The sequence below is a fragment of the Penicillium oxalicum genome, chromosome II, assembly GCF_001723175.1.
Source record: "Penicillium oxalicum strain HP7-1 chromosome II, whole genome shotgun sequence".
Classification (NCBI taxonomy): Eukaryota; Fungi; Ascomycota; class Eurotiomycetes; order Eurotiales; family Aspergillaceae; genus Penicillium; species Penicillium oxalicum.
In genome coordinates, this window is record NC_064651.1 from 1188977 (window position 1) to 1208941 (window position 19965).

At 50.3% G+C, this 19965-nt stretch overlaps 12 protein-coding genes across 12 annotated transcripts; 5 read left to right on the top strand and 7 right to left on the bottom strand.

Annotated features, from left to right (window-relative positions):
• Window positions 1–1461: 1461 nt before the first annotated feature.
• On the top strand, window positions 1462–2307 carry POX_b02306 (uncharacterized protein; the record flags this gene model as incomplete). The annotated part of the gene is made up of 2 exons (XM_050111220.1): window positions 1462–1640; window positions 1707–2307. 2 exons carry the CDS (start codon window positions 1462–1464, stop codon window positions 2305–2307), a joined length of 780 nt encoding a protein of 259 aa, XP_049971566.1.
• A 771-nt stretch (window positions 2308–3078) lies between these two features.
• Window positions 3079–4250, top strand: POX_b02307 (Protein farnesyltransferase/geranylgeranyltransferase type-1 subunit alpha; the record flags this gene model as incomplete). Its single annotated transcript, XM_050111221.1, has 3 exons — window positions 3079–3299; window positions 3381–3485; window positions 3590–4250. 3 exons carry the CDS (start codon window positions 3079–3081, stop codon window positions 4248–4250), a joined length of 987 nt encoding a protein of 328 aa, XP_049971567.1.
• A 339-nt stretch (window positions 4251–4589) lies between these two features.
• On the bottom strand, window positions 4590–6005 carry POX_b02308 (Serine dehydratase-like; the record flags this gene model as incomplete). The annotated part of the gene is made up of 1 exon (XM_050111222.1): window positions 4590–6005. The coding sequence occupies one exon, from the start codon at window positions 6003–6005 to the stop codon at window positions 4590–4592; it is 1416 nt and encodes a 471-aa protein (XP_049971568.1).
• Window positions 6006–6758: 753 nt separating this feature from the next.
• On the bottom strand, window positions 6759–8925 carry POX_b02309 (putative methionine--tRNA ligase; the record flags this gene model as incomplete). The annotated part of the gene is made up of 8 exons (XM_050111223.1): window positions 6759–7028; window positions 7115–7592; window positions 7676–8043; window positions 8103–8234; window positions 8288–8385; window positions 8449–8506; window positions 8557–8672; window positions 8736–8925. The coding sequence occupies 8 exons, from the start codon at window positions 8923–8925 to the stop codon at window positions 6759–6761; spliced, it is 1710 nt and encodes a 569-aa protein (XP_049971569.1).
• Window positions 8926–9238: 313 nt separating this feature from the next.
• Window positions 9239–9782, top strand: POX_b02310 (uncharacterized protein; the record flags this gene model as incomplete). The annotated part of the gene is made up of 2 exons (XM_050111224.1): window positions 9239–9284; window positions 9328–9782. 2 exons carry the CDS (start codon window positions 9239–9241, stop codon window positions 9780–9782), a joined length of 501 nt encoding a protein of 166 aa, XP_049971570.1.
• A 255-nt stretch (window positions 9783–10037) lies between these two features.
• On the bottom strand, window positions 10038–10586 carry POX_b02311 (uncharacterized protein; the record flags this gene model as incomplete). Its single annotated transcript, XM_050111225.1, has 4 exons — window positions 10038–10145; window positions 10230–10414; window positions 10478–10490; window positions 10551–10586. 4 exons carry the CDS (start codon window positions 10584–10586, stop codon window positions 10038–10040), a joined length of 342 nt encoding a protein of 113 aa, XP_049971571.1.
• A 54-nt stretch (window positions 10587–10640) lies between these two features.
• On the bottom strand, window positions 10641–11279 carry POX_b02312 (uncharacterized protein; the record flags this gene model as incomplete). The annotated part of the gene is made up of 2 exons (XM_050111226.1): window positions 10641–10872; window positions 10996–11279. 2 exons carry the CDS (start codon window positions 11277–11279, stop codon window positions 10641–10643), a joined length of 516 nt encoding a protein of 171 aa, XP_049971572.1.
• Window positions 11280–11593: 314 nt separating this feature from the next.
• On the top strand, window positions 11594–12097 carry POX_b02313 (60S ribosomal protein; the record flags this gene model as incomplete). The annotated part of the gene is made up of 3 exons (XM_050111227.1): window positions 11594–11657; window positions 11765–11893; window positions 12051–12097. The coding sequence occupies 3 exons, from the start codon at window positions 11594–11596 to the stop codon at window positions 12095–12097; spliced, it is 240 nt and encodes a 79-aa protein (XP_049971573.1).
• Window positions 12098–12703: 606 nt separating this feature from the next.
• POX_b02314 (uncharacterized protein) lies at window positions 12704–13108 on the bottom strand (the record flags this gene model as incomplete). Its single annotated transcript, XM_050111228.1, has 1 exon — window positions 12704–13108. One exon carries the CDS (start codon window positions 13106–13108, stop codon window positions 12704–12706), a length of 405 nt encoding a protein of 134 aa, XP_049971574.1.
• Window positions 13109–15242: 2134 nt separating this feature from the next.
• Window positions 15243–16075, top strand: POX_b02315 (Endoglucanase-4; the record flags this gene model as incomplete). The annotated part of the gene is made up of 2 exons (XM_050111229.1): window positions 15243–15343; window positions 15427–16075. 2 exons carry the CDS (start codon window positions 15243–15245, stop codon window positions 16073–16075), a joined length of 750 nt encoding a protein of 249 aa, XP_049971575.1.
• Window positions 16076–16337: 262 nt separating this feature from the next.
• Window positions 16338–17239, bottom strand: POX_b02316 (uncharacterized protein; the record flags this gene model as incomplete). The annotated part of the gene is made up of 2 exons (XM_050111230.1): window positions 16338–17045; window positions 17096–17239. The coding sequence occupies 2 exons, from the start codon at window positions 17237–17239 to the stop codon at window positions 16338–16340; spliced, it is 852 nt and encodes a 283-aa protein (XP_049971576.1).
• A 455-nt stretch (window positions 17240–17694) lies between these two features.
• On the bottom strand, window positions 17695–19636 carry POX_b02317 (uncharacterized protein; the record flags this gene model as incomplete). Its single annotated transcript, XM_050111231.1, has 5 exons — window positions 17695–17987; window positions 18047–19019; window positions 19080–19211; window positions 19297–19480; window positions 19596–19636. 5 exons carry the CDS (start codon window positions 19634–19636, stop codon window positions 17695–17697), a joined length of 1623 nt encoding a protein of 540 aa, XP_049971577.1.
• Window positions 19637–19965: the final 329 nt, after the last annotated feature.

Below are 19965 nucleotides of genomic sequence, written 5' to 3' on the forward strand. Positions count from 1 at the left end.
TCTGGTCCACAGAGCGATCACGGGCTCCGAAGACTCGTGATGCGCTGCCACAACTATCGGATCAAGAAACTCTCGAGATCTACAGACAAGTTGAGCTTGTCATTCTCACGATTATGTACTGGTAATGAACATGATATATCTTCTCATTACCTCACTGGTGTTCTGATCATCTTGCAGCGCGATAAGAGGACTTTGTTTGCTTCTTCGGGAAGCAGATATCTTCTCTAGCGTTAGGTTCACGTCAAACGAAAGTCTGCATCGACTACCCAGCTTGCCAGCCGATAGCTTCGATAAAATATGCAATGTATAGGTATTATGGAGGAGTTGACGAGCAACAGAGCGAGCAGAATAGACAAAAAGGCAGTAATTTGTAGAAACTACATCAGGACGACGTCCACCACAGATCTTCACTACCTCTAGTGGGTTTGAGGTGAATGTGAGAAAAGGGCACGTTCTAAAGACATGATTCATGTCGATTGCCTTTGCCGATTGTATTTGAAGCCCTGGTTTCTTATGCGGATGGTGAGAAGACGAACTCTGGCAGTGAGAATGTTGAGTTCTGCACGTCTGTGAGTCCACTGTCACAAGAATAAGCTAGTTGGACTGCTCATCTCCTTGTTTATTCATGTTTTTTTTTTCATAGTTGTTCAATCGAGATCAGAGTTCACTGGACACGGACTAAGAGTAAATGAATAAAGACTCTCATGAGAGTAAGCAAAAGGTACTCTACTCCAACCTGCAGGGCTACAATAGCATATGCTCGTCGACCGAGGAATACGAGCCTCGACCAGGTCACCCTACAGAGATCTCACACCGTACAATTTAAGTCAGACAAATAAAAAAGCCCGTGTTTCGATACTTCGGAGACGAATTGGCCGTTCATTGCGGTAATTTAGCATGCTGTCGGCGTCGGCTCTCCTCACTTTCGCCGAGATAAACGCCGTCAGACATTACCAATTTCCGTCCTGATCATCCGCCGAACGACCGACGCTGACTCAGCAACTGCCTGGACCGTCTGCAGCCTTGGGAATAGTAGCTCGCGGGTGCTCGTCATTGGATCCACAGTCTTGTATGTACAGTACGACTAGTGTCACTGTCCCGTTGTACTTTAGTAAGGAATTTCTTCCAAGTTGGGGCTCCAGAGGGGGTGCATTACTAAAGCGGACTTGATATCCTGACTTGTCTGGTCCATAGCATCTCGGGCCGGGGTAAAGATCATTCCGAACTCGAGAAACGTCATGACCCATCTGATGCGCAACAGGACGACAGTGCAACGCTTGAAGTCAGGTCTTGTTCACCTCGATAACCCTGTTGTCCAACGATTGTGGCAGCCTTCAAGAATTGGTGTATCAAGCTACAGCTCTTTGTCGAGGCAACCCTCCAGAGCGGTAGAACGTGACCCCCTTCGCCCGGCAATCCAACGCGCATTGTCGGCCCTTTGCTCGTCGTTCTTACGCGGCAATGGCGAACTCGGGCAGTAGCAAGACCGTGCTGAAGCAGACTCTGAGTCCTGCACTGCTCGAACAAGTACGGAATGTCTGGTTCGAGCACATCGAATCCGATGACGGCTTGATTCTTCCCGGTCAGAACGACGTGAAACGATGGTTTGTCCGTGACGAGGATTTCGACAAGGTCTGCGTGTAAGTGCATCCCAGGTTGACAGCTGAATCTTCTCGTGCTTGAATTTCTGACCCTCTGCGTTTCAGAGCCCAATTCCAGTCCGCCCTAGACAAGATTGTGGAAAGCCGAGCAAATGAGGAAGATATTCTAGAGGCCATTGATACCTCATCCCCACTCGCTTGGCTGAGCATCATCCTTCTTCTCGATCAAGTGCCACGAAATTGCTATCGTGGAGACGCTTCGAAGATGGTCTTTGAGCACTTGGATCCTCTTGCAGAAGCCGTTGCCCTCCGTGCCATTGATGCCGGTGTCCCAACCATGTCGTCGACGGTACGCTACCGTCTGGCGTATCGATTCTGGTTCCCCATGCCACTGATGCATTCTGAGAAACTTCACGTGCATGAGAAGGCGGTGGTGCAGCATGAGGAGAACGCCAAGGACATGGAGAATCTTTTGATGCAGGACGTTTCCGCCTTGAGCGATGACGAGAGGAAATGCTACAAGGTGCTGTCAAAGAATTCGGATGCTGTTCGTGCATTGCTTTCCAATCAACTGGAATATGAGAAACGGCACAAGGTGATCATCGAGCGCTTTGGTCGATATCCTCATCGAAATCAAGCCTTGGGCAGGGTGGCAACTGCGGAAGAGGAAGATTATCTGCAGAACGGAGGCGAGACATTTGGCTAGTTTTCTTCAGCAGCGTGGAGTACAATTCACTCCTTGCACGTATTGTTTACGTGTACCCACACATGTACATGTTTCGATGGAATTCAGGTGGCCCGCACAGTGTGAGCTTGGATCGAAATTTCGAAAATGTGCTCGTAACCTCTACACCACTTCAGACATATAAAAAAGAAAGGTTTGTCTTTGTTGTGACGATTGGTATTCAAGTATAATAAGGGGTCTTGATAAGGTGGACACCCTCCGAAAGCGCTCAATCGACACGCATCCTAACTTACGAAGCGGAGGATCAAGACGACGGGAGTTGCAAGCTAAGAAGGACGGGCCAATGGTGAATCACAAAGCGTGGATGACGAGCTGAAGCATTGCGTAGATATCTTCGATCAAAAAATGAACATGCAATCAAAAAGCTCCGCACATGGTGGCTCTTGAATCAAGTCAAAGTCGAGAAGAACAATAGTTAGCGAGTTGATTGTTCTCTCATTTCTTTGTTTGCGCCTCAAGCCTCAGGCCACCATTTTCCTTTCCTCCCCCCACCTCACGCTGGACTGAAAGGAGATCAGTTTCGAGCGGACTGTCCACGACTTTAAAAATTCCTCTATTCATCTGTTTTTTTTGCAGCGGAAAGTTTTTTAATTGCTTCAAGAGCAAGATTGAACCCGATTCAAGACGATCTGGTCCTTAAAACTTCCGACGGTGGACAGTGACCAGCCTTGAACGTTCAAGAGTCTCGCCGTTCTTCCGGACCGCGACACTGCGAACCAACATCTCTCCAAAATGTCAGACAATAACCCCGAATGGGCCGATGTAACCCCCATTAAACTGGATGATGGCTCTGAGTCGGGTGCTATGCCTCTGGCGACGATTGCCTACCCATCCGACTATCTCGAAGCAACTTCCTATCTGCGCGCGGTGATGGCCGCCAACGAGATGTCTGAACGAGCTCTCAAGTTGACCAAAGATGTGATCTCGATGAATCCAGCACATTACACCGTCTGGTAAGTCAATCTCATCTCATGCAATGTCTCTACATGATGCCCCGTGAGGACTTTTTTTTCATTCTTTCTAACCTTTTGCAGGACCTTTCGTGCCAAAATCCTGTTCGCCCTGGACAAGGACCTTCTCGAGGAACTTGAATGGTTGAACGGAGTCTCTCTGAAATATCTCAAGAATTATCAAATCTGGTATGCCATCTCTAGAACTCACCTTTCACTAGAAGCTTCAAGGTTGCTTGGTTTTTTTTCTCTCTCACAAAAAATTGACCATGATCACTAATTCACCATCCCAGGCACCATCGCCAAGTCCTAACCTCATCACAGAAACATTTCCCTACAATGCCCGCCAAAGAGCCCGAATTTCTCATGGAGATGTTTACTCAAGATTCCAAAAACTATCACGTCTGGACATATCGCCACTGGCTCGTCCGCCATTTCAAGCTCTGGGACTCCCCCCGCGAGATCCAAGACGTTGAGACTCTCATCAAAGCTGACGTCTACAACAACTCCGCCTGGAACCACAGGTACATGCTCCGTTTCGGTCCTCGCGCCGATCAACCCGACGCCGGCATGGTGAATGCGGGTGATTCCGGAACGAGTCCTGAAGACAAGGGCCGACTGCCTGTGGTGGATGAGGACCTGGTCGATGCGGAGTTGAAGTATGCGCAGAAGCAGATTCTGAGAGCACCTGAGAATCGCAGCTCGTGGTGGTATGCGCGGGGGGTGTTGCGTGCCGCTTCTAGGGGATTGGGAGAATGGGAAGAATTTGCGGCGAGGTTTGTGGATGGCGAGGCTACGAAAAGTAGTCATGCGGTGGAATGGTTGGCTGATGTTTATGCGGAGAGTGAGAAGGCCAAGTCTGTGAAAATGCTCACCCTGTTGAAGGAAAAGTATGACCCCATTCGGAAGAATTACTGGGATTATCGAATCCGACAGTTGGGGGAAGTAGCGTGAGGTCACGTTCCAGGGCGGAAACTACAATGTGCAATTTACATAGGTGTCTTTCTAGAACATCTCTCGAACGATAGTACGTCCGACATCGTCTGATGGAAGTAAGATCATAAAGCAGATTTAATTAGTCGTGTATCCCCGTCTACAGGAACAGTAGCTAAGTTGTCATCTAAAATCTCATGCGTCAAGACATCACAGGGTACTCAAAAAGGAGAAAATGCAAGTTTTTCGTGAAAAAAAGAGGGTAAAAGCAAGAAAAATCTCATCAAGTCCCGAGAAACCAGAGGCCCGCCAAAGGTAAGGGGAAAAAAAGTGCAAGATGGAAAGGTCCTGATGAGCTCTTCATACCCACCCCTCCGACAAGAGCCTTCTGTATTCACTGGCCATGTCGATCGTCACGTTACTTCCACCGCAGACAACGATGACCACTCGACTCTGCTCGTTGAGGTCCGGCACCAACTGCTTGAGCTTGGAGTTAAGAACGGGGGAAGACGCCTTGGTAGAAGTGTCAACCTCGGGCTCCATTTCAGGATCGGTCTCATTGCCCGTCGAGATCGACCGGTCATCTCCATATCCTTCATCCCGATCAGAGCTGACCTCGGTCGGCGCAAGCTTCCGCTTCTTCGCACCCTGGCTGACAGCGACGGCTCTAGCAGAGGCAGCCGCCTCGGCAGCAGCAACCGCAGTATCACCGATAGCAGCTTCGACGCAGACACCGCAAGCCAGCTCCACGAGAAGGCGTTCATCATCTGCGAGGCGAAGAACACCTCGTGCAGCCTCGGCGTCGGTAATGACTGCACTGTGAACTTTGATGCCCGGTGGGGGAGAGACGGCGTATTGGAAGGTGGTTTCTGATACACGAATAGCCCCAAGAGATGTTGCTTGCGAGGTGATTTTGGGGAGAGAGACAAGGGCATTGTGTGCAATGGCTGCAGCAAGCGAGTCTGTGCCGTCGGTTTCAATAGCGAGAAGGTGGATGGGGCTAGGCGCAGTGGGTATGGCGCGAGGAGGAGTAGTTTCAGGAGCCGTGATGTCCATGTATGCATGGCCAGTAGTGGAAGACCCGCTCTGCACAGTCTGTTTCTGGGTCCGGCGCTTCTCGAGGCCCATGACGAGGCCATTGAGAAGGCCACCACCACCAACGCTGCAGAGAACAGCATCCAGAGGCAGCGCTTTTCCGCGGTATCGGTCTTCCTCCTCGGAGCCGGAGGGAGCGGGCAATTGCTTTTCAAGCTCGTCGATGATGGTGCTGTTCCCCTCCCAAATAGGCTCATTGTCGAATGGATGAAGCGCGATCTTGGCCAAATTCTCCTCATCCCCAGAGCTGTTCTGCATGATGACCTCCTTCATATATGAGCCGGCCTCGAAGAACGTCTCGCCATGGCGAATCACATCTGCGGCACCGGCGGCCTTGAGCTTCTCAATCATCAAAGGCTTGGTCGAAAGAGGCACAACCACGGTGCAAGGATACCCCAAACTACGGGCCGCACACACGGCAGCGAGACCGGCATTTCCCCCGGATGAGGCGTAGAAATGGACACGTCGGTTGGCATTTTCGGGTTTGCGGAGGTGGGAAAGGATCTGATTACCCATGGCACGGGACTTGAAGGAGCCACTGGGCTGGACATTCTCGAGCTTCAGAAAGATGCGACAGCCAGCTGCACGAGAGAGTGCCGCGGACTCCACCAGCGGTGTCTCAATCCATGGAGTCTTGAAGGTGGGCACAACGGTCTCAGAAGTCGGCACAAAGCTCCCCATTGCGGCGAAATTGAAAGTTTGTCAGTGAAGGACTTCCCTTGGAGGAAGCCCGGTGAACAATTCTTAGAATCAACAAAGTCGAATGAGGTCAATTGGACTGCGTCCGTGCAGACGGATCGGTTTGATATGGTCGAGTAAAATGGATGGCAATGATCTTGACACAATGTTGGATTAATGTGGTGTGGATATATGCGATGATGGGGTTGATGAATGGACCTTGACGAATACAGGGAAGGTGAAAGAAGATATATTTAAAACAAAAAAAAGTCAGCCTGATCAGAGTCCCCGGCACCAATTCGATATATTTGGCCCATTCAATCCAACGCCGCCCTCCGTACACTCAACCGTGATATGTTTTTTGATATACAATCGGAGAGCGCTGAGGGTGGGTTTTCCGACGGGAAACGGGCAAAGTTTCCCGACCCGATCAGCCCGACTGCTGGGAGGCAGGACCGCGCTCGCTCAGGTCTGGCCCATCCTGTCCCATCCTGTCCCGCTGATAACCAGGTGGATATCGCCAATCATGCGCTTAACAGCCAGTGCATGCGGTCTATCACCAGGCTGGGGCTCTGACTGGAAAACCTGGCTACTCACAGCGCACCGTGTGGACGAAGCCGGGAAGTCTCTGAAATAGGGCCCTTGCGCCTAGACGCAGATGATGTAAAGATTGCCCCGGATGGGGCTCCGTGTAGATCATGATTGGATTTTGGTACGTTTTTCTTATCAAATCGAATACCCGTTGGCCCCCGGATGTTACTCTTCAGTGAGCAGTGGAGGGAAAAGCATCCCCTTTTTGATGCCGTGGCCGTAGCTTGGGTCTGAGCCATAGACGGTCGCGGAAAAGGTCCGCTTGGAAGGATCGGACATATCCACCCGAAGAAGTTCGAGAAGCTCCTGCGACTTATCAGGCAAGAATGGTTGGAGTAGGATCGCAGAGATGCGCAGCGATTCGGCGGTGTTGTAAAGGACCCATTCCGGGCTGCCACTTTTCCACGGCTCTGCCGCATGGAAATACTTGTTGGTCTGGGAGAGGAGCAAGGGAAACAAACATCATGTCAGCCATTCCCTTTCTCCGACGGTCATGCGGGGGAAAGCATTCCTTGACTAACCTTCTCGATGATCCCCATGATCTCCTGCAACGCGGCTCGCGGATTCAGTGCGGTCATGTGCTCGGCCACCTTGAGCGGTGAAGCGATAAGCATCGCCTGGTGCTCCTCGTCGGCCGTCGTCCCCACGGGAAGATTATCAGACGTGGCATTCTGGATGTACGAGTGTAGCTTTCCCTTGGCACATCCAATGGTTCGGTATGCGAGGTTACCAATGCCACCCTGGAGCCATTTCTTGTAGTCCCGAATGATAAAGGAATTATCATAGTCGGCGTCATCCGACAAGCCCCCTTGGTAGGCAAGGAAGAATCGCATGCCATCGACGCCGAACCGATCAATGGCGAAAAATGGGTTGACCACGTTGCCAGTCGATTTGGACATCTTCTCCCGGTTCATCGTCCAATGCCCGTGCACGAGAACATTCTGAGGGAGGGGAAGGTCCAGAGCCATCAGAAACGCCGGCCAATAAACGCAGTGGAAGCTAGAAAAAGGGGGAAAAAAAGAAAGTTGGGGATCAGCTGTGACTCCTCAGCATGTCCAGACACGTAAGAACACGGAGCTTACCGAACGATATCCTTGCCAATAACATGAACATTAGCGGGCCAAATCGATGAATTGTCTTGCCCAGGCGTAAAGGGGTAACCCGCATAGGTCAAATAATTGACAAGCGCATCCAACCAGACATAGATGGTCTGTGTGTTGTCACCGGGAACCGGGATGCCCCATGTCAATCGCTCAGCCGGCCGAGAAATGGACAGGTCTTGCAAACCGGAGGACACCGACTGGATCACGGCTGTCGCGTACTTGGAGGGCGTGATGAAGGAGTCTGGCCGATGGTAAAGTTCCAATAACCGATCCTTGAACGCAGAAAGACGGAAGTGATAATTGACTTCAGATGACCATTCCACCTCTTTACCCGTTTCAATTGAGACCTAGTTCGCCAATTAATTTGCTGCTACAGAGTCGAAAAGGGGCCCGTCATGAAGCTTACCATGCGCTTTCGTCCGGTCGTTGGATCCAGAGAATTTTGAACCTGCGTCTGCGGATAAAAAGCTTCATCGCTCACGGAATACCATCCTTCGTGTTTAGATGTGTAAATGTAGCCGCGGTGATTCAACATTTCCTAGGGAATTTGTTAGGTTCCAGTAGGTTCGCACTGCTGTGGGAACGACGAACCCAGAAATACTGAACAGCGTCACGGTGAGACGCATCCGTGGTCCGAATGAAGTGGTCATTGCTAAGGTTTGCTGCCTTCGCCAAAGTCTTCAAGAAGGCTTCGTTAGCGAGTCACCTCGACCATGGTGACTGGGAAAGCATGGGTACCTCGAACGTCCTACAATTCATGTCGCAGAAGCTTTGTGTGTCCATTTCAGCTGCAATCGCTGCCTGCTGGATCTGCACTGCTGTCAGTTAATGCTGCCGGAAGGCCGCATGATATCCAATACCTTCATGCCATGCTCGTCGGTTCCTGTCAATAGCTTTGCATCCTTGCCGAGAAGTATCTGCCATCGTTTGAGGATATCGGCAATGACCATGGTATAAAAGTGACCGACATGGGGAGCTACACGATTCCGCAAGAAAGAAGATTAGTGAAGTTGTCCAACAGTCATTCGTGGGACCTTACCGGCATTGACATAAAAAATCGGCGTCGTCACATAGTACGGTTTCGGGGAGGCTTTTGACGCCGACGCGAGCCCGCTATGAAGACGTTGGTGGAGTCCCTGTCGGTGAGCTGAGCACACCCACGGTCGCCTCACATTCGTGAAGAGAAATGTGCCCGATAGAGGGCGTAAGGCACGTCGCATAGTGGCCATTTCCTCGCGTTGCGGAGAAATTACAGAAGATGCGGAGGTCGACTCGCTGTTCCGCAATTACGCCGACGGCGAGTGGCCCGAGCTTCACTCGGCGTCTCTTTTTTTCCAGGTCGAGGCCCCCGTCTTGAGCAGATCGTCATTACGCTCCTCGCTGCCGTTCATTTTCCCATACTTGTCCATTGCATCTAAGCTACAACACACCGCCATATAGCAACCGTTCGCGTCACTTTGGGCTCCTTGTTATTCATCATCTTTTTTTTTCGTTTGGCACTGCATCCGTCTTCCAAATTCAGCCGCGCATCGTTTCGTCGCAATGGCCAAAGTGACCGACGATACCTTGACCAAAGTGTCTACTGAAGGTGAGATGAATTTGCTGTCGACCTCAACAGGACATTATGGTAGCTGATTGGATCGACTTCAAAGCCGCCACCGAGCTAGTCAACAGCTTCTATCCCGCCCTCAAGAATGATCGTAACTCCATTGCCTCATTTTACCTTCCAACACCTACGAGCATCCTCTTCAACGGCAACACGGTCGCCGACGGTGCCGCTGTGCAGGACATCTTCTTGAAACAAATGCCCGAGGCATTTTATGAAGTACAATCCTTTGACTGCCAAATCATCAATCGCGCATACCCGACCACGACTGCTGCCGGGTTGAAGCCAGCCTCCGAGATGGGCGTCAAGGATATGTCGATCCTGGTCATGACCAGCGGTCATGTGCGATACGGCGAGAATCGCGATCAGCCTCCGCGCGGCTTCAGCGAGACCTTTGTGCTTGTGCCCAACCCCAGCTCCGAGCGCAAGAGGCGCCGAGACTGGCTGATTCAAAGCCAAAACTTCCGCCTGGTTGTCTGAAACTTCCATCTGGGTTCGGGCTAGACACGCAGTCATGAAAAAAAAGATCTTTGGAGTCGTGCTTAGAATGGCACTGATGAGCTGTCACGATATTACGAGAAAGCAGAGCGACTGTCGCTCTGGATATGTACCACCAACAACAGTATTTGAATTTGAAGTTGAAAATTGTTTCAAGAACCGGTACCACCCGAACGCCATATACAGAAACTGTCGGTAACTCTGAGTCAAAGACCGTGAAGCCGCAGCGTCACACAATCAAGATGACGGTGCAGACGATTTGGTCCGGCGTGGTACACGCAAGTTAGCCTTGACCCTTTCCAGCAGTTCCTCACGCGTGGCACTGTCACTTGGCAAGAGGCCTCTCTGGAGATTCATAGAATTTCATTTCAGCATAATGAGTCCCCTGCAGGTTGCGACAAATCACAATGAAAGAGAGAGCCAACTTACAGTGCGTAGCCATCTTCTCAATTCATCCTCGGTCCAATCATCGGGATCTGGCGGTGTCAGTGGAAAGGGCATCGTGAAAAAAGGGCGCTTGCGAAGCATACTCCCTGTCGGATCCTCCTCGGCTGGAAATACATCGCTTCCCCAGATGGACCAGGCGGCCACTGCAGTCACCATGCCCGCGAAGCCTGTGATTTCATTAGCTTTTGGCTTAGCTACTATTGACGCGGGTCTTCTTCTGAAGAGCTCACCAAGGAACAAATTCTAGAATAGATGGACTTTGTTTTAGCAATCAAGAAAAGTGTCGGTTGCGGTCATGCGTACCTGGGACTTGAGAGCCCTGTCGAGTGGAGTCGGCATCTTGATCGATAACGAAACTAGCAGTAGTATTTTAAACCTTCACGGTAGCGCACTTCACTGCTGCGACGATTTCTTATAATTCTGTGGTAGCTGAAAATCCAAGATGAGAAACTGACACACGAGAGAGCTGTCAATAAATGATATTGTCCAGAAGATGGATGATGCGATCTGTCCCAAACCCTGCCCGCAGATGATGAACATTGGGTTGATCAATTCGACTGCCTGCACCGCCACCAACGCCACTCCGAAACAGACAAGCTCCTTCCGTCCATTGGGCTTGGTCGATCTATACAATGTTGACCATCGTTAGCGTTGCAAGGAGGCGCCTTCCCAACTGTGGAATCAACCTCAGAGCAATGACTACAAAATTGAAATGCCCGCATCTTCACCACGAAGCTTTTCCTCTGACAAACGACCATCCATTCCTTTGTAAACGTATCCGTCCCAAGCACTTCGTTGACGATCGATTATCATTATTATCATTATCACCATCAGTCCAAGACGACACATATTGGAGCAAGCAGCGCTCCACGTGAAAACGTTTGTTTTCAATTCCTCCCAGTCGAAATCAAGATGAGCGCAACACTCGTTTTCTCTGTGCTTACATTCGAGGTTTTGCTGGCTATTCTTACGATCGGCGGGTGAGGCTTCCACAAATCCCCCTTGTGGTTGTTGTCGGACAGGCAAGCTCATGGAGAACGGATCGGGCTAGTATCGCGTTTTGGAAAAGACACCGACTCCAAGTGAAAATCACCGACAAGACACCACGTCCAGCTCAGACCCACAGCCGAGCCGATGACTTGGAGAACGCAGAACGTGGCACCGATGTTCCCGCTCCGGCACCCTGTCTGTTGCCCAAGCTCTAGAGACTCCGGGGCTCTTCTCTCCACCACGTGACCACAGGGCTTCGTGGGCGAAAAACCCTAATCCGATTGATCCACACAACGTCCGCAAAGGACAGCGACCTTTCTTACTGCATCGTACCTCATCAACGTCAAACCGTCACCATGCCTCGCGAAGTTTCCGACATCAAGCAGTTCATTGAGATCTGCCGCCGCAAGGATGCGTCCTGTATGTAGCGCCGACTCCCTGTTCTCCCGAAAAAATGACCGAAATGACCCATCTCGAAACCAATCTTGTTCAAGCGCGTGGAAACTGACCTCCAATCTCCCAATTAGCTGCCCGCATCCAGCGCAACCGCAAGAACCAGCAGACCAAGTTCAAGGTCCGCTGCCAGCGCTTCATCTACACCCTCGCCCTGACCGACTCCGCCAAGGCCGAGAAGCTCAAGCAGTCTCTTCCTCCTTGTACGTGACCTCACACCTTACTACCCAACTCGGCGGTTTTTCTAGACGCGATCGTCAAATCCATCGGGGCCGTCGCATTGTCCGACACGCCTCATCGCCGCTCAACACAAACCGACCATCATCTCATTTCCTCGTGCTGACTTTTCTTCCCCAACAGCCCTGAAGGTCGTTGACGTTGCCAAGAGCGACAAGAAGAAGCTGTAAATGTCAAATTCATGACATGATGGAGGCTTGGAACGCGGTGCGACTGGCAATTGATGATACGCCGCAATGACAACTGTTGGAGAAAATGCATGGCATGGGCATGGTTTCTCTGCGAGCTGGCATGAGGGGGGCTTCGTCGCCGCGGAGTCTTTGGTGGAGGGAGGCCTAAGGTTTCTTCCGACACCTATCCTTACGTCTGGAAGCCGTTACAACACTCAACATCGGCTAGACGACTCGCATTTTCCGGACACTCGAAAAAATGGAAACGCTTTTGTCGGAGCTTTTCAGTCCCTTACACTTCAATGAAAAAAACAGTTGAAATATCCTTACATGGGTTGGAATTCTGCTGGCATTATCATGCATCGCTTCGTATTAGACATGCTGCTTGTTCTGTTCCCGCAACTCGCATGCGGCCCGTAGAGGTTCCATATTGGTATTGGTGCTGTTACGCGTCCACCTGGGATCTGGTGTCCACCCTTTGACTGGCTTTCACGACACAAGAAATTGTAACATGGCTAAAATTGGCCGCAAGCAGTGCACGGATGCTGCAAAGAGGTCGACGTGTGTAGTTGAGCAAGGGTTTGAAGACGAGCGTTTTCCTTCCCCTCAGTACTGGTATGTCTTCCTCATGGCTCGCCGTCGCAGCACTTGCTCTCTTCGCTGGCGAGCCGCCCGGGCATTTTCCTCGTCGGCATCGCTGGCCTCGCTGGCCATCAACAAAAGGGAACACAAAAACACAATTGACCATGCCAAAAGTTTGACTGTCAGCCACAGAGCAATGCAAAATAGAGCAAAGACAGGCATATCCAAAGTAACGTCCAAACGCCCTTGAGATGGCGACTCACCCTGGACCAGGCATTTGCCAACAAAGACTGCGAATTCGAGCGACATGCCCAGCAGCCAGAATAGAATCCAGATGGTAGCGTAGATTGGGATGGCGAGTTGGGTTGAACAAACACCCTGGCTCGAGGGGTTTGCAAGTATACTGCTGGAAGAGTATTGAGAAGACATCGTGCACGACGTAGAACGGGCAGGTAGGGGTAGAAGGTTTCGTTCCGGGATTGGAAGCTCTGATGGATGAATGTGAATTTTTACGGTTTTCCTCGGAAGAAACACTTGATTTTGATGGTTACTTGATGAATGATTGGAGAGATGCGACGTGTCGAAATACTCGAAATCAGGGTGATTAAATGAGGACTGACGATCTCGGGGGGACTGAGGATCATATTCAATTTATACTCCACGTCGATCAGACATGTGGACAAAGAGTATGCAATGGTGCGTGAGAAATACCTAGTATCTATTTGCCTGTGACTACAAGATCAAATCTGTTGAATGTTTCAGCTCTACTTCATTCAATGTCTTTGCTAGAATTGGAGCTGCAGTTGATAGTGATTGTATTATTGTTGAATGTTCGGAGATTTGAACTCGAAATAGCAAAGTCATTTTCTTTATCGTGTGTCCTTTGTCATTTGGACCGAGTTGCTTGTTCCGAGTCAAAGCGCCCAAGTCAGGCACAATGCCCGAGTCTTCGGCATGACTCGAGTCAAGAAAATGAAGATCCAATGTCGATTGAATCATTGTGTGATCCTGTTTCTATTTTCGGAACATACAGGTGGTACAGTAGGTAGGCGGGCCTGAAATGATACTGCAAAGGCAAAAAGAAAATGGGGAAAATGTGATTAATATACTTCTTAATGGGCATTCAAGGAAGGTATTCCTGCTCTATATTCCACATTGGCACATGGAGAGTCGTCTCTTCAAAGCCTCTGGCTCATTGATTTGAGAAAAGTCGACATTCATCTGGAACAGGTACCTGACATAGTTCAGACCAGAACTCAATGGAAGTACACCCACCAACGGACTGTCATTCGACGACTGCTGATATTTCCCAGGCATGGCCACCGCCAATTTTCGATTTCCCAATCACTGGTGTTTTCCTTTTCATTGTTGAAGCTACCGGAACCATATTCCAAAACGCAAGTTGGGTCTGGCCATGGAAGAGACAAAAGGATCCCACTTGCAGTATTGGCTTTGCGAGACCCTCTATGAATGAACAGGGATGGGGAGTCAGGGTGCCGAGGATACCTTTGCGACACTGGGCCGACTTGCTTGAAACCAGGTTTTTCTGAAACGACAGGATGCGCTGGTCATTTCAGTGGATTCCTACCTTTTGGGGTACCTGCTTCATCTCATCTATTTTCACAATTACCCGATAGGCCCGTAGCGCCGATGTCATACCTATCATCATCTCATGTTCATCATTCTCTGAGCGACATATTTGTGTCCCGTAGGTGAACATCTTTGGTATATGGAGATCGACAAAGCGTCTCGCACGGTGCTGAAACATCTCTCGTATCATGCTCCTTGGCGCCGACTAAAGTGATCTATGTATGAGTGAGATCATCTTGTCCCATTGGCAGCAACATGTTCAAACTTTTGATCACTTCAGATTGATTTGACAAGGGCAGATGACTTCGGTAAGAGTCAGCATGCTGCGACTTTGTTGATCTTTACTATTCAGGCCACGGACCATGCACGGCAAAATACCACGACTCTGCATCATTCGGCACATTGCAACGTCTCGGGCCACAGCCACGCTGGTTGAATCCCTGCTAGCTCCATTTAAGTACTAGGGTACTGCATTACCCCGGATTACCATTCAGAGAGACCCATGCATACTCACGGAAGAAATGGGACTAGATTATATGGTCGCCCGTAGCATTTGAACTCTAAATCCTAGCAAGCGTCTGAATTTCATACCCCGGCAGACTCTCTGTGATCTCGCTGATTTGTGGTAGAGAAATATCCGACGTCGTCAAAGCACCCTGCAGCTGGGATGGCTTCTGTTTCTGCGGGGTATCTCAATCAAATTGGTGCAAAAATGTTGACATGGCAGGAAGATGGTGAAGAATCTTGGATTTATCCCTGTCTGTATGCATTACCGGTTATGATTCCAGTGTTGGGGACCTAGGTAGAGTACCTTTATCAATTTTTGCATTTCGCTACTACAGATTGAGGAGATGATGCATATAAGTAGAAGATAATCACCCTTTCTCTCTCTCTTTGATTCTCTCAGGCCGAATCTATTCAAACCAGCTACTTCTTCACTGCTTCAAGACCTGTACTCCATTCTCGTTTCATCATGGTATCTTCAAAAGCCACCACCCTATCTGCCATGTTGGCATGTGTCTCTATGGTCGCAGGCCATGGTTTCGTTTCCAGCATTATGGCAGGTGGCAAAAAGTAAGACTCTTGCATCTAGAATCGAAAAAGATCAGTCTCTCATGATTGAGAACATATGAAGCTAATCTATTGACTCCGTCCAGCTACACTGGCTATCTCGCCAACTCCTACCCATACATGAGCAATCCACCCCAGAGCGTCGGCTGGGCCACCACAGCTACCGATCTAGGCTTTGAAGACGGCACCGAATATCAATCGGCCAACATCATCTGCCACCGAGATGGCAAGAATGCCGCACTCTCTGCACCCGTCACCGCAGGCTCCAAGGTGGAAATCCAATGGACCTCATGGCCAGACAGCCACCATGGTCCCGTCATCACATACCTTGCCTCCTGTGGTGGAGACTGCAGCACAGTCGACAAGACCACGCTCAAGTTCTTCAAGATCGATGAGGCCGGTCTGATTGATGACTCTAACCCTCCCGGAACGTGGGCCACGGATCAGCTCATTGCAGCTGGAAACCGATGGACGGTGACTATCCCCAAGAGCATTGCATCGGGGAACTATGTCATGCGTCACGAGATCATCGCTCTTCATTCTTCGGGTTCCAAGGATGGTGCACAGAACTATCCCCAGTGTTTGAATCTGCAGGTCACCGGTGGAGGGAGCGCTAAGCCTCAGGGTACTTTGGGTGAGGCTCTGTACAAGGACACTGATCCTGGCATTTTGATCAATATCTACCAGTCCTTGAAGAGCTACGTGATTCCCGGTCCAGCTCTGTACAGCGCGTGAGACGCTCAATCTTTCGGTGAATTGTACCAGAGGCTGACAGGTTTTACTTGTTCATTCAATGGAATACATTTTTTCTTCTCTTTTTCTTCTTCTTTTTTTTCCCGCTGGCTCATTGGTCCCGAAAACCAAGTCTCTCTGATTTGATATACGCCTTGTTCTTCTTCCCTCACGGCAGAATTATGTCCTCTTTTAAATCGAACCAATGAGAGCACCACCTCTTCATCTCGTCTTTGATTCCATTCTCAACACACTCTCCCATGCATCACTCCTGACGTAGATAAGCCAATTCTTGATAGTCATTCACCCCAGCGATCGAAAGTCTCTCATCAAGAGCCTCCACCGAAAAATCCTTCTTCCTCAATTCAAACTCTCCAAAGTAATTTGGCTCCTCTGCAACTCTCACAAACCCAAGACTCTCAAAGAGCGCCAAACTCCGAGAATTCGCCTCTCCAATCTTCACACTTAAATACGAGAACCGAAGCACCGGCTGAGCAGCCCGCAATTTCTTCGTCGTATCGGCCTCCACATCACCCGTCACATATTCCTCCAGAATAGCAGCCTGTTTCTCAACGACGTATCGCAAGAAGGTCAGTAATGCGGCTTTCCCGAATCCTTGCCCCTGATTCACTTTCTCGGCGATCATGAGTTCGATCTCGCCGTATAATTCGGGCGATGCGTCTCCTTCTTCGCCGTCGTCGACGTGGAGGAAGAGGTTAATGTCGCCGACCATGTTGGATGGAGAGTCCGAGTCTGAGGACAAATAAAGAGGGTTTTCTCCAGGTATAAGGACGGGACGGCAGGCGATGAATGTTAGTTTATCTGCGTCTTGCCGCCAGCTGCGCTGCATTGCGTATTCCTCGTCGATGGACAGCGGCTCCGACGCGGTTGCTTGTTGGATTTCCTGCGAGTCAAGCTTGAGCAGATTGTTCTTGAAAGGACGGGGAAAGAGATGGACAAAGAGATGGAGGCTCTTTGTGATGGATCAACCCGCGTGGGTGTGAATGATTTGGATCAGCTTACCTCGTCCTGCATCCATTCATGGTACCGGGGAACATGCCACTTTGAGTATGGGACTAGAAGAATTTTGGAGGTAGAGAGCGCTTTGAAGATCAGACAGATCAGATAACCAATTAGTGATGTCGTCGCTGGGATGTCTTCCTTCATTTTCTGCCTTGGGTGTGTCTACGGATGACTGGGAGGCGTGTCTATTTAGTAGTCTTACCGGTTTGAGTGTTGAGCAACATGTTCGACAATGATGACGGCCAGTGTCAAGTAATCTTGTACAGAATACTTATGTGCGGAGAATCTTGCTTATTGACAGAAGAGTGATCGACTTGTCGGGGCGCAAAGTAATCTGTCAGTTGAATTGGCGGATCAAACGAGGCGTTTCGGAAATCCCGTTCATTTGGTGCTCCGATTCTTTGCGACTGTGGTGGGGCTTGGCAACCCGCAGGCATCGTAGGCTCTCCATGTACAAGATCGCTGCGAATATCCTCAGTAAGGTCATTTGAAACGCCATCTTTGAATAGATGAACAATCAAGTTCCGAGTCACAGTGATCTTATTGGTATCGTGTCATCATTCTCGCGTATTCACTGCGATGCTATGTCTATGAATCTACTATTTCTCTTCCGGGCTGGCAAATGTCCCGAAGCGGATGACTTCAACCTCCAAACTCTCCGTGTCAACCAATATCAACTCCCCCGTCTCTTTGAATCGAGGAATCGATAGTAATCTGACACGAGCAGCTGGAGGGCTCGCGTCTGAATCTTTCATCTCCATGTCTCCGTCAAGTTGGAAGGGAGCGTGCGCCTCAATCACTGTGGTCTTGAAGACAGGCTGGTTGCCGGTGAAAAAAATATGCGGTGAAGCATCCAAAACAAAAGGATCGACTGTTTGAAATGGATATGACCCTAGAAGCCTTCGTCAGTATTGTTGCATTGAAAATGAGACGGGTGGTCAAAACACATACAGATCGTGTCTGGCGCCGTAGGAACTCCGCATCGCCAACGAAGCATCGCCTCCATGATTCGCAGGCGAGCCTCAGAGTCGTCTCGTTCCGTTATAGGATCCGCGTCGTCGCTCGGGAAGTCTAGATATCGCAGTACGTCATCCACATTCTGGCCGCTGCAGCCCCAAAGTCGCCACCCTTCTACATCGCCCTCCCAGGGATTGGAGACACTGTCGAACCACCCAACTTCCTGTTTGCTGTCACCGGTAGGCGGAGGAGCACAATACGCCCGCGACCGTGGAAACATGGCACGATGGATGCCTTGCTGGGGAAGCGAGAAATTGGCAGGGTCTGATTCACCAGCCATCAATGTCACCGGGATACTAGGCAATATCTCCGCAAGAAAGTTGTCAAGCTGGGTGATGGGCGAGGAGTTGTACGCAGAGGCATCATAACCATACTTTTTGGGAGCGAGCTTCTTCTTCACCGCATTCTCAGCAGCGGCTGCTGCTACGTCTGCCGTGACGCTTGCGCCCAGTGAGTTACCCGCGATGATGAGCCTAGTGATTCTCGATGCGTCTGCGCTGTCGTCGATGCCCGTATAGCCCAGCAGGTAATCCGCGAGGAGCTCCAGGGCCAATGTGTCGTTTGACGAGCCGGTGATCCCCAAGCCACTCACAAATGCAATTTTCCCAGACTTCCCGGCGCCTTCGTGGGTGGTTTGCCTGGAGTCTTTGGATGCCGGACTGCCTCGTGCCCATCGCTGAGGCTGAGGAGCCAAATCAGGAACCTTGATGTCAATGACTTCAAATTCTCCATTGACAGTCTCCGTCCCCAGTGCGGCAATAGTCACACCTGTAGCCAGCTGTGTAGACAGCAGCAAGTTTCCAGTCAGGCGAATGCGACCAGACTCATCTTCCATCATAATTTGAGTCGCAGAGGGGTTGGAGGGGTCGGTATAGGTCCGGCGGGGGGGAGGCGCGGAAGTAAATGTCTAGAAGCGACGATCAGCAACGGAGCACCATCATTGTAGCAAGAAGAGCCCAAGGCATACTTCTTTTGTCAGGTCTTCCAGAATGTTGGGCTTAAGCGGCATGTCCATGTATACAGTGCCTGCCATCCAGCACAGCTCTCCCTGTCGCACGTCGAGAACTCGGTCGACCCGTCGTGCAGATTCCCCCGCAATCTAGGGTTCAGCCGCAAGCTTGATGTTAGCTCATGTCCCAGATCTTGGCATTCTCTGCATCGACGGCTGTGAGGAGAATTCTCACAATCAGTTCACCCCAGGCGTCCATCGCAATCTTTTCCACGGCAGGCTTCAACTTGGCCAATCGTAAAAAGTACATGTCGCCATATTGTTGTTGGTAGTGTCGATCACTCCCCATAGGAAGGGTGAACGTGTGGAGAGGATTGTAAGAGGAAGGTTGGCGATAGACAGCATCGTATTCCTCGTTGCTAGCAGCAGATGCCCGGTGGATGGTTAGCTAGCAGGTACTTCAGCCTTTTCGAGGCAGATGCCATTGACCTGAGCAATGGCAATTGCTTTCAATGATAGCAAGTAGGAACATACCCGGGTGGCCGTAAGAAGGCAGAATCCGTGAGAGCGGCCATGTTGAAGTGAATGGGGAGCTTAGTAGACTCCTCGCAATTTGCGATTCGCAATTCTCGGGAAGGCGTTGCGGACTCCAGCCTGGTGACGCGAAGCCCCACGCGACGATTTGGCGCGTCTAATTACATTCCCTTTTTGGGCCGTCGCCCTGACCGCCGCCGATCATCGTTGCAGGTGCAGTACGCACTGCACCAGCAAGAGAACTACAAGATAGCACAGCACCTGGAAGATTGATCTTTATTTTGGGAATTGAACATTGAGAATGCATTGAGTACTGAATACGAAAACTTCGTCGAGAAATCTTAGTATACCCTTGCAACGGTTGGAAATT